Source organism: Amphiura filiformis, chromosome 4 (assembly GCF_039555335.1).
Source record: "Amphiura filiformis chromosome 4, Afil_fr2py, whole genome shotgun sequence".
Taxonomy (NCBI): domain Eukaryota; kingdom Metazoa; phylum Echinodermata; class Ophiuroidea; order Amphilepidida; family Amphiuridae; genus Amphiura; species Amphiura filiformis.
Window position 1 is genome coordinate 65,968,201 of NC_092631.1, and position 12,153 is coordinate 65,980,353.

The following is a 12,153-nucleotide window of genomic DNA, read 5'->3' on the forward strand; positions in this document are numbered from 1 at the left end:
GCCAAAACTGAAAACCTTTTTTTCATAGCACTTTCCGTAGCAAAGTTACATCTTGTCAAAGATTGACTTTCATCAAACTATGTCAAAAAGATTCAGCAAGCAAAATTCCCCAAAACGGCATTTCGGGGGTGTTTCTAGATCTTAGTCTCATTATGATAGCAGCTTTTTTTAATGGAACCGCTATCAAAATTCCATGTGCGAGTGACTTATCACCATAAAAAATCATATATTTGGGTCAAGTGAAGTATAGAAAACATAAAATGTAGGTTTCTTTCTTCGGCCAGTTGTTTTAAATTTCTATGTAAAAATGCATTGACATTGTCGGCGAATTTGGCTGACTAGCAAATGTGTTTGCCTGGCATACCTACTCTAAGTCTAGATTGACCTAGCCCCATTCACAAACCGCAATGCTCCTGACTCAGCCAAGCTAGTTGGTCATCTCAGAGGGTATCAAATGGCACAGAGCTGGTGCTGCTCTAAAGCTTGCCATTATTTTTTTCCTGGTTGTAGGTGCTCAGCTCTTCACAACCATATATAGACTAACACTGGTTTCTGTCAATATAATTATGCCAATAATGAATAACATACAGTGTAACATTCATTTGATCCTCAGGAAATATGGCAGCATGTACATCAGGAGGAGAAACATCAATTTCATCAAAAGCAAGTTTTACAATATCCGAAGGGGACACAATATCAGAGCATGAAACAGGTATGTACAGGCACTCATAAGTTCAGCTATTTGTCATGTGTTGTGCCCTCTCTCCATTCTCCACATACATTGTACACCCAGGGTTTCCAACTTATAGCATTTCTTGGTGTGAGATATTGAATAGAGGCGTACCTGGATGGAATTATTGTATGTTTACTAAAAATTATTAATGCTTTTTTTGAGCCAGTGTTTAAGAATCTAAAGAGTGTTTGCACGGGGTTTGACTATATTTTGATTATGCATGAGATTTCATTCCCATGGTTTTACAACCTTAGCATGAGAGGGTGAGAAAGTGTCCAAGATATGTGTCAGTCTCACACTGAATGTGTGAGAGCTGGCAGCCCTGATATACCACCTACCCCAGAAAATATATTTTGTTATTAATTTTTTTGTTTATGTTTACTTGAATACAGTCGGCAATGATGCTTCACCAGTAAGCTTTGTACCTGCAGCAGTCCTGGTGCGAATATTCTCACACCTCAATGTGGATGATAAATGTGCAGTAGCTCAGTAAGTTTTCATCAGTTGGTAATTGGCTGTATGTTTACCGTATTTCGTCAAATAAACGCCCCTGGGGGCGTTACATTTTCTCAAGGGGGGGTGTTCAATTTTAGAATGATAATTCCCGTTAAAATCATTAGGTGAACTAAAAACACACGCTAAAATGACGAACTATGAACTAGAAACACTGACTTCTGATTATTTGACGAAATACGGTATATACTAGAATAAGGATGAGAAGTAGACCATTATGATATACTGTGGATATTGTAGCCCTGGAACATACACGTCTTCCTTATGGGGGTGCCAATAATTTTTGGAATATCTTGGTGCATGTAAGGCAGATATCTAATATTTAGTTTAAAAGTATTAAAATATCAAATGAAAACCAGCTATTTTAAGTTGCTGTTTTACCATCTGAGCCAACCAGGCAGGCCAAATGTGGCATCAGTGAGAGCGTGCTGAGAGCGCATACATACTTACATGATTCATTATTTGGAGGAAGCAGCTAAATGTTGCCATTTTATTATGTATAGTGTTATTGCTGATATCAACAGGGAAATCGTCAATCTTCTTAGTAATGCTGAGTGACAATGACTAATACATTCCTCAGGTGGTGAATGACGTGCATTCTGTAAATTCAGTAAATTTCCATTGTCAAACATGTAATTGAATGGGATTATTTTGAAATTTTAAAACGCTTGAAATATCACAAACAAATAGGCCTATGTTAATAAATAATATTAATACAAGCTAAAACCGTTGGGGTTCGATAATGAACCCCACAAAATTAACAGAGTATATGGAAAATGCCATACGGCCGGGCAGTTTCACAAGTTGCCGGCTCTATCATGCCACTTGCCGCCTGACATTCCTCATGAAATAGTCATGTGAATTAGACGATCTTTAGCTTGTTTTCGTTGTTGAAAGAGATTCAATCATGTTTGGCCGTTGTTCACCACTGTTTAACAACTCACATCCAGTACGTCTGCATGATTTAACTGACTAACATGACTAAAACTGCCCTCACAAAGTAAACCATGCAGACAGTGTGGAAGCATCTTTGGTGATGAACAACAGTGAAACATGATTGAATAAAGTCGGTAATGGTGAATCCAACATGTCCAACGGACAAGGATCATTAAATAATACAAGAGGATACCTTGAATATACGAACAACTGAAAAGAAAGAGAGCAAGGTATACCAACTTGATGTGGGGAAACAAAATACAGACTAGACGGTATGCAGAGGGGGACAAAAAACAACAAAAGTAGGCATAGAAGTAGGTAAAGTTCGATAGCCAAAAATTACCAATTCCAAGGCCCACAGAAGTGTTAAACCTGCAAAAACAACACGGATCAATAGGAATACAAAAGTGCACTGGAACAAGTGATGAAAATCACTTTGCACATAAGCAGACACTACTGCGTGTAGTAAACTTGCTTTCATAGAGTATAGACACAGCTTATTTTGCTCTGAGTTTGTTGTCGTGTTTGCTACCGAGTTCTATTTGAACTTGCCTTCAGTTTTTGACTTGAATTTGTTTTTAAACTACATGTACAGCATGTAGTTTTCACTGTTTGATTTTATATTTTGTTGTCTGTCCCTGAAGAAGAGCAGTTTATCTGCTCAAAACGTCAGTTTTTTTGTTGTTGTCTGCTTATGTGCACAGTGATTTTCATCATTGCACACTTTTGTACTGTTTTCCTGACACTTCTGTGGGCTAATTGGCAATTTTTGGCCATCAAACTTTGCCTGTACCTACATTGGTTGTTTGGTTCTCTATGTCTGCTTATGTGCATAGTGATTTTCATCACTTGTGCCAGTGCACTTTTGTATTCCTATTGATCTGTTTTGTTTTTGCAGGTTTAACACTTTTGTGGGCCTTGGAATTGGTCATTTTTGGTTATCGAACTTTACCTACTTCTAATATGCCTACTTTTGTTGTTTTTGTCCCCCTCTGCATACTGTCTATTCTGTATTTTGTTTCCCCACATCAAGTTGGTATACCTTGCTCTCTTTCTTTTCTTTTCACATGATTGAATCCCAAAATATTGCACCTATTTGGCATCTATTGCAAATCAGGTCTAGAAGAATGTAACTTTCATGTACTCACATAGTGAATGTTTTATTACAATACCAAAACATACAGGGTGTGCAATTCATGGAATGAACTGATGAAAGAAAAATGCTTATGGGTTGATGTTGACCTCAGGAACAACCACATGTTGATACCTGTGTCAAAGGTTATCCGATTCATGAGATACCATTCATTGGGGGCGTCATTGAAGCGCTTCAAGTGTAATGCTGCAGATAATAGGGTGCTTGAACACCTGCAGGTTAGTGTACATTGTAACATGTTTAATACTTCAGACTTTTGAAAATCCCACTCTGTGAACAGCAGAAAGCTGAATTTTGGTGAGCGATCCAGTTCCACAATAGGAATTGCTTTATTCTGTGTGGTGGTAACTGGATCGCTGACCAAGATTCTGCTTGCGGCCCGTGCACATGACAGATTGATGCAACTTGGCATAAGCCCATGGCGGCCATCTGGGATGTGCAGGGATGGTGAATTTTAAATGAGGAGCAATCATTTGATATGTGTATGAGGTAATTGTACATAGTATGTTTCCCCTTTTGGCATATCCAAGATGGCCGTCATCATCCAACATGCAACTACTAATATTGCGACTTGCCCATAGGAGCTCATATGATGTGTTAGTTCTATATTCAATCAACATGTTGGGTGCGTAATAGGCCTATCATTGGGGCACTTATTATTTGATATATTATGAAAGTGAAAATGGACATTTTCCATACCTATTTTCAATGATAGAATTAAGATCTGTCAGCAAATTTTACAGTCACTGTAACTCAAGGAAGAACAGATAATTAATTGTGTTTTCAACTGATTGAGTGTCCCAGGTTAAAGAAGAAATAAAACAAACAAACAAACTCATGGTTGCTAATTAGTTGGAATATACCGGTACATGTAGTAGATATTTTATACATTGCAAAGGGCTTCATCTGTCAGCAGAAGCACAGTAACTCCATTAATTGTTGACATGGTCTACAAATAGGTGAATTCCTACATTGGACAGGATGAGATAATTCATCTTGCTCAAATACTAACTGAAAACAATATGCAGTTACCAGTTGAGCTTTAAATTATTTTCCTTGTGATGCTACTGATGTGTGTTCAATTTAGTAATGACATCATGACATCCCTGGACCAAAACAAGCATATTTAAAGCACTGTACTTTAAATATGCTTTCTAAACAACATTCCAATGTGCGACATTTGGAACGACGATAAAGTACCTTAAAGTACAAATAAAGCACAATGACCAGAAAAGTACATTTAAAGCATACTGAAAAAAGCACATTTAAAGTACTGTACTTTATTTGTACTTTATACCAAAGAAGCATATTTAAAGCACTGTGCTTTAAATATGCTTTCTAAACAACATTCCAATGTGCGACATTTGGAACGACGATAAAGTACAAATAAAGTACAAATAAAGCACAATGACCAGAACAGTACATTTAAAGCATACTGAAAAAAGCACATTTAAAGTACTGTACTTTAATAATTGTACTTTATACCAAACAAGCTAAAAGTACTGTGCTTTAATTATACTTTATACTAAAACAAGTATATTTAAAGCACTGTGCTTTAAATATGCTTTCTAAACAACATTCCAATGTGCGACATTTGGAACGACGATAAAGTACCTTTAAAGTACAAATAAAGCACAATGACCAGAAAAGTACATTTAAAGCATACTGAAAAAAGCACATTTAAAGTACTGTACTTTATACCAAACAAGCATATTTAAAGTACTGTGCTTTAATTATACTTTATACCAAAACAAGTATATTTAAAGCACTGTGCTTTAAATATGCTTTCTAAACAACATTCAATGTGCGACATTTGGAGCGACAATAAAGTACCTTTAAAGTACAAATAAAGCACAATGACTAGATAAGTACATTTAAAGCATACTAAAAAAAGCATATTTAAAGTACTGTGCTTAACGAGGTTCCATACCAGGAGCTAATTATCAAAGTATTGGTAACACAAGTATGTTCACATGCAAGCATACATTACCAGTAACTATCTCCTGTAATCAAGCCTGTATTTGTAAGTCCATTAAGTCCTTCATTTTATATAAATATGAACAGTTTTATACATCCAATTGCTATATGCAACCTTAGCACAAGATGGCCGTTGGTATTTTTCAAATCTAGAAGAATGTAGTCATGTGACTTGTAAATGTAAACATCACATGACCATGATGACCACATTGAAGTACATTTAAAGTACACTGAAAAGCACAATTTAAGTACTCTTACATTGCTGACAATACCGGGGAAAACCAATCCAGGTAATGTATACATAAAGTACTATATTTAAAGTACACACTGATGTTCAAAATTTGGTTAAGTCTAAAATAAGCACAATTAAAGTATACTCACTGACACTGGGAAAAAACTAAGTCCAAATAAAGTATAGTTAAAGCACAAAAAAATTTCCCATATTTATCAAAATATTCATAAAGTATAATTAAAGTCATATAAAGCACATTTAAAGTACCTTTAAAGTACAAAGTTTTTCCAGGATATGAAAAATAAGCACATTTAAAGTACACTTTATATGCACTAATTAACAGAAAGTACAGTTAAAGTACCCATAAAGTACAGATAAAGTACATTTCTTATGTGCTTTATTTGGTCCAGGGATAATGTCACTAGACTTTTAAGTGTGTTTTTCATCCATGTTCCTTGTGGTGTGATAGTAAATGTGCACACATTATCACATTTAATATGCAAAAGCTGTATATTTTGTGCACTTTAGCACTGCAGCATGCAGGGGCAGCATCTTGGATTAACAATGATTTGATGTGTTACTTCATGTCAGACTATGTCTTTCAACTATAAATAAAAACAGAGATAAAAAGAATTTATCGCGTCTGATGTCACTGTTAATTACGATCCTTGATTGGTTTACACAGGTTAATAGCGCGTAAAAGGAAGACCGATCTATCTGGTGCTGATCGAAGAAAAGGAATAGCAGCAAATGGCTTTGTTGACATGGTGCCTTCACGAAAGAAAGTTTCCTACTATAAAGACCTAACTTTTGAGATGGTTTGCATGTTTGAAGGTGCAAAATTAAAAATAAGGCACCCAGTTATTACCGCCGCGTTCAGCAAGTCATCATGACGACACTTGTAAACAAACCCTGCTCGAGTTTGATTGACTGATGACGTCAGACGCGATAAATTCTTTTTATCTCTGTCTTTAATTATAGATGACCTGTAATTTGTCTTTAATTATAGATGACCTGTAATTTGTCAGTTACTCCTTCATGCAATTTACAGCTAGGATTAGGGTTATGAGTAGCTTAGACTTTTTTACACAATATATTACATGAAAGATGTACCAATTTTCCCTGTATCTTTATTGTTGACAGGAACATTGTAAAAATCTTGAAGAATTGGTATTGGAGAGTGGCAATTATCGAGACTTGGAGTTAGAATTGATCCCTACTGCCAAGCTAACCCATTTACAACTGCGTCCAATGGATGCTGATCAGTACCCAGAAGATTGGTGGTATTTCTTCACACCAGAAAGGTTTGTCATAGATGACCACATAATGTTGGTGAATGTGATCATAATGTTGATGAATACGATCATAATGTTGGCGAATGCGATCATAATATGTTGGTGAATGCGATCATAATGTTGGCGAACAAGATGTAATGTTGGTGGATGTTGTGAGTGCAATCATAAGTGTTAGTGATTTGCGATCATAAATGTTGGTGAATGCAATCATAATATGGGTGAATGTGATCATAATGTTGGTGAATGCGATCATAATGTTGGTGAATGCGATCATAATGTTGGCGAACACGATGTAATGTTGGTGGATGTTGTGAGTGCAATCATAAATGTTAGTGAATGCGATCATAAATGTTGGTGAATGCAATCATAATATGGGTGATTGCGATCATAATGTTGGTGATTTGCGACCATAAATGTTGGTGAATGCGATCATAAATGTAAGTGAATGCGATCATAATGTTGGTGATTTGCGATCATAAATGTTGGTGAATGCGATCATAAATGTTAGTGAATACGATCATACATGTTAGTGAATGCGATCATAATGTTGGTGATTTGCGATAATAATGCTGGTGATTTGCGATCATAAATGTTGGTGATTTGCGACCAATTCGACCATAAATGTTGGTGAATGCGACCATAAATGTTAGTGAATGTGATCATAAATGTAAGTGAATGCAATCATAATGTTGGTGATTTGCGATCATAAATGTTGGTGAATGCAATCATAAATGTAAGTGAATGCAATCATACATGCTAGTGAATGCGATAATGTTGGTGATTTGCGATCATAATGTTAGTGATTTGCGATCATATTGTTGGTGATTTGCGATCATAAATGTTGGTGAATGCGATCATAAATGTTGATGATTTCCAATCATAATGTTGGTGACCAGATCATAAATGTTAGTGAATGCGATCATAATGTTGGTGATTTCACTGATTTGTGATCAATAATTTTGGTGAATGCGATCATAAATGTGGGTGATTGCGATCATATTGTGGGCGATTTGTGATCATAAGTGTTAGTGAATGCAATCATAATGTTGGTGATTTGCAATCATAAATTTTAGTGAATGCGATCATAATGTTGGTGATTTGCGATCATAAATGTTGGTGAATGCGATCATAAATGTGGGTGATTGCGATCATATTGTGGGTGATTTGCGATCATAAATGTTGATGATTGCGATCATAAATGTTGGTGAATGCGATCATAAATGTGGGTGATTGCGATCATAATGTTGGTGATTTGCGATCATAAATTTTGATGAATGCGATCATAAATGTTATGAATTTTGCGATCATAATGTTAGTGATTTGCGATAATAAATGTTAGTAAATGCGATCATAAATGTGCGTGATTTGCGATCATAAATTTTGGTGAATGCGATCATAAATGTTGTGAATGTGATCATAATGTTGGTGATTTGCGATCATAAATGTTGGTGAATGAGATCATAAATGTTGGTGATTGCGACCATAAATGTTGGCGATTGCCGATCATAAATGTTGGCGATTGCCGATCATAAATGTTGGTGATTTGGGATCATAAATGATGGTGAATGCGATCATAAATGTTGGTGAATGCGATCATAAATTATGGTGATCACGATCATAAATGTTGGTGATTGCAATCATAATGTTGGTGATTTGCGATCATATTGTTGGTTAATCGTTCATAAATGTTGGTGAATACGATCATAAATGTGGTGAATGTGATCATAAATGTTGATGATTGCAATCATAATAGTTAAGTTACCTGTTGCACAGCACTACCTACAATGTAATGTTGGTAAATGTGATCATAAATAACTAGTTTTACACATCCCCATGTTTGAATGCAGTATATTACAGGTGCATACCACAAAAGGTCTTTACATTAGAACTTGAATCTTTCTTAATAAGAGTTTGACCAATTAGTCAAAACCAGCAGTATGCACACAGCAGGGGTATTAGAGACCAGATTTTAATATGTTTCCAGATTTTATTTTTTCAACTTCCAGAATTGTTTTCTACACTTGTTGTGTGCAACAGTATGTATGGTTTAAATAATTTCAGATTTTTTAGCTGTCCCAGACACTCCATTCGCCAAAAACAGACATTTTTTTCAAAGACACACTCTCAGGCCTGGCATAGAGGTAAAGATGCACTGCATGTGGTGAAGCGGTTCTTTAGAAATGAGCAAGTCATTGCGAGTGTATTTGACTGACTTTTATAGGAACACCTTGTATATAACTCTATATGTGACCGTCCAGGTTGAAACGCTCAGTAAACAGCCCTCGAACTGCTCGTAAAAGTCGGCCCCTGGTCAAATTTGTTTTCTTCCGTGTTTAGAAAATATATATCATAAGCTTTACAATGATATATCATTTGACTTCAAACTATATCCAGAAGCATGTAACTTGTTAAACTTTGCTCCTTCAGTAAAAGGGTACATTAATTTGGCACTACATTTTCTCTTTTCCAACATTGCTGGTATTAAATATCAAATGGTCATAATTGGCGGTCACTTCAAATCATCCCCAACTCAACGAGGTTCAGGAATGTCCTCTCATTGTTAATTGTTGGTTAACCCACCACTTGAACAGGATTTAGCCAAAGCAAACAAAGACTTAAGCTTTATAAGTATAAGCTTATTATCCTTTTCAACAATAGGATTAAAGATTGGTGTTTGACTGGACTAAAATGAGAAACTTGTAGGATAAATATTAGGGACATATGAATACAACCTCTATTCACATTTTGCACTGTAACTCGTAATACAATTTGCCGACTTTACGAGCGGTTTGAGATGGACGGTCACATATTTATTATAATGCAACTCAACAAAAGTAATCTTTTTTCACCCATACAGATTCCCAGTGTTGAATCATCTTGGCCTTCATGAACCTGATCCTGTTGACATTGTCATGAGGGAAGTCTGCAGACTACAGACCTTAAAACGTCTCCAGCTAGATACCCTACCCATGTGGCCATTGAAGACAGAAGCCATCCTGAACATTGCTAGATTAACTGAGCTAGAAGAATTGTGTCTGAAATCGGTCTATTCATCAAGTACCACAGAACTAGTCATGCATATCAGTACAGGTCTGAAGAAATTGAGGTTGTTAGATCTGAGTTTGAGTGAGTTTGTCCAGGGAGACAAGCTTGATGGATTAGCTCAGTTACCATGCCTGGAGAGCCTCAACCTGAGTGGTTGTAGAAGAGTAACCTTCAGACATGTGAGAGACTTGGCTGTGAAGCTTCCTCATCTGAAGAAGTTACATTACAGTGTGTGTCCTATTGCGAAGCAGGTGACCAATGATGTCATCATGCAGAAGTATACCTACATCAAGCAACTTGCTCCGTATTTAGATCTGTACTACAACAACAAGTTGTTCAAAGGTGGTCACCAGAGGCTATATGATGACAATGATGTTGCCTGGGCAGAGCTGTGTACCTTCAGAAGAGAACAACAAGATGACTGGGAGAGACCAAATCCATGCAGAGGTTGGAATTCTTCTCCCGAGGCGTCAGAAGAAGAGGATTCTGATGGTGGTGGATGGGCGTATAATGCTCCTGCTAGAATGGCTGATATGAACTTTGCCCTCACATCATCATCATCAGATAGTGAGGTAGATTAAGTGTGATATTCAGGTGATATGACAATGGGCTATTCCAGTTAAAATCCATACACCTTATGGAAGACATGACCATAATCTCCCATACAGGGGGCAGGCCTCAAAATACATTTTTGATTACGAGGGCTATTTTTGACAGTTTACATGAAAAATAGCCCTTGTGTGTATTTTGCCATTGACAATTTTTTTCCATGGGGGCTATTTTTGGGAAATTGGGGGCGAATCGCCCTTTGCCCCGTGTATTTTGATCCCTGACAGGTGGTATATATTTCAAATGGAGTCAACCATTCAGGTAACTCCATTTACAATTCACACTCACTGTGTGGGAGATTGAGGTGGAGTCTTCCATCTAGGGGCATATGGATTTCAACTGGAATAGCCATCGAACCTGGAGTTGATTTCATGAACAGTTTAACACATCAAAAGTCTTTAACCCATCTTAGCTGTAAGATGTAAATTCTATGGAAACTTATGATAATCCGTCACAACTTTAATTGAAATCAACCCCAGCAGTGTTTCTTCATTTCAATCATCACCACTACACAATATTGAATGCTGCATTCTGGATTTGGCTAGATGTTACAAGCCCAAGGGGCCATTTTAAAAAGCCTTTTTACGTATTAACCTGTTGTAAATGTTTTGATCCTGTACTCATCACACCTTTTTTGTTTCTTATTTCACTTGGGTGAGCCATTTGGACACAGTTATCATTTTACAGTTCTCATTTGGGCATTACCCTGATCAGAACTGGCTGTGGGATCTTTGTCATTCACTGCATCTCCCACATTTAATTGTTGGGTGAGATCAGATAATTGCTGCCGTTCTTAGCAGATTGAGAAATATGTGTTAAACAAAGTCATGGATGACTAGACTAACAAATTAAAACTAAACACATATGAGAAAGATAGTTCTTGATGATCATTTCTAAGTTCAACCATTTTCATTATTTAAATCAATATATTATTGAAAAATAACACTTTGATGTTTTGTAAAAGTTCATTCTAAAAATCATATACTTTGAAAACGTGCTTGATTTATTGTTGTTAATGAGTTATGTGTTTTATGTGTTGTTGTTTTAGCCCGCTTTACAACATAACTCAAGAACCACAGGACCTACAAAAGTATATATGTGATATTTGAATTCTTCTACACGCTTGCTATGAAATGATCAATGCAATTTTTGCCAAAGCTCACTACCATTAGCAAGATGCTGTGAACAACCAAATCGCAACTGTTTAAAATAGTTGATACCTTAAATGTAGATAGAAATCAAAATTTAACTTCTACACTACTCAAATTTGGTACACTGACCGGGTCGCTTTCACCGGCTATTTGAGGTTTTTTTTAAAAGCGCAGTGATTTATAGTGCGCTACGCAAAGGCACAACACCTAGACGTTGATCCATAAGCCTCAGCACACTTCACAGGTTGTCGCTGACCACTACGGCCCACATCATTCCATAAACCATTAAACAACAATTCAGGGACTTTGCTGCTTCAAGAGCGCACACCCTAGACATTCCACAAATAACCATCGCAACCAGGATCAGCTCCCTGGGTTTCGTACGGGTTACAACAAGACAAATTAGCTGTAATTTCCTTGTCCAGGGGAATTTCAAGCTAACTCAAGAGTAGCATATATGTTAAATTTTGCTTTCTACAGTGTGGTCCAAAAACTACCAAAATGATGAA

The 12,153-nt window shown here is 36.5% G+C and overlaps 1 protein-coding gene across 1 annotated transcript; it reads left to right on the forward strand.

The window, feature by feature from the left end:
• Positions 1-747: 747 nt before the first annotated feature.
• On the forward strand, positions 748-10,619 carry LOC140150331 (F-box/LRR-repeat protein 12-like). The gene is made up of 5 exons (XM_072172338.1): positions 748-859; positions 1,126-1,222; positions 3,367-3,553; positions 6,688-6,848; positions 9,697-10,619. Exons 1-5 carry the CDS (start codon positions 748-750, stop codon positions 10,463-10,465), a joined length of 1,326 nt encoding a protein of 441 aa, XP_072028439.1. The 3' UTR covers positions 10,466-10,619.
• Positions 10,620-12,153: the final 1,534 nt, after the last annotated feature.

Coding starts and splice junctions, on each gene's coding strand:
- LOC140150331 (XM_072172338.1), top strand. CDS start 748: ATGTGTTGTGCCCTCTCTCCATTCTCCACATACATTGTACACCCAGGG. Junction 860..1,125: donor CGTACCTGGATGGAATTATT/GTATGTTTACTA, acceptor ACTTGAATACAG/TCGGCAATGATGCTTCACCA. Junction 1,223..3,366: donor GATAAATGTGCAGTAGCTCA/GTAAGTTTTCAT, acceptor CAAAACATACAG/GGTGTGCAATTCATGGAATG.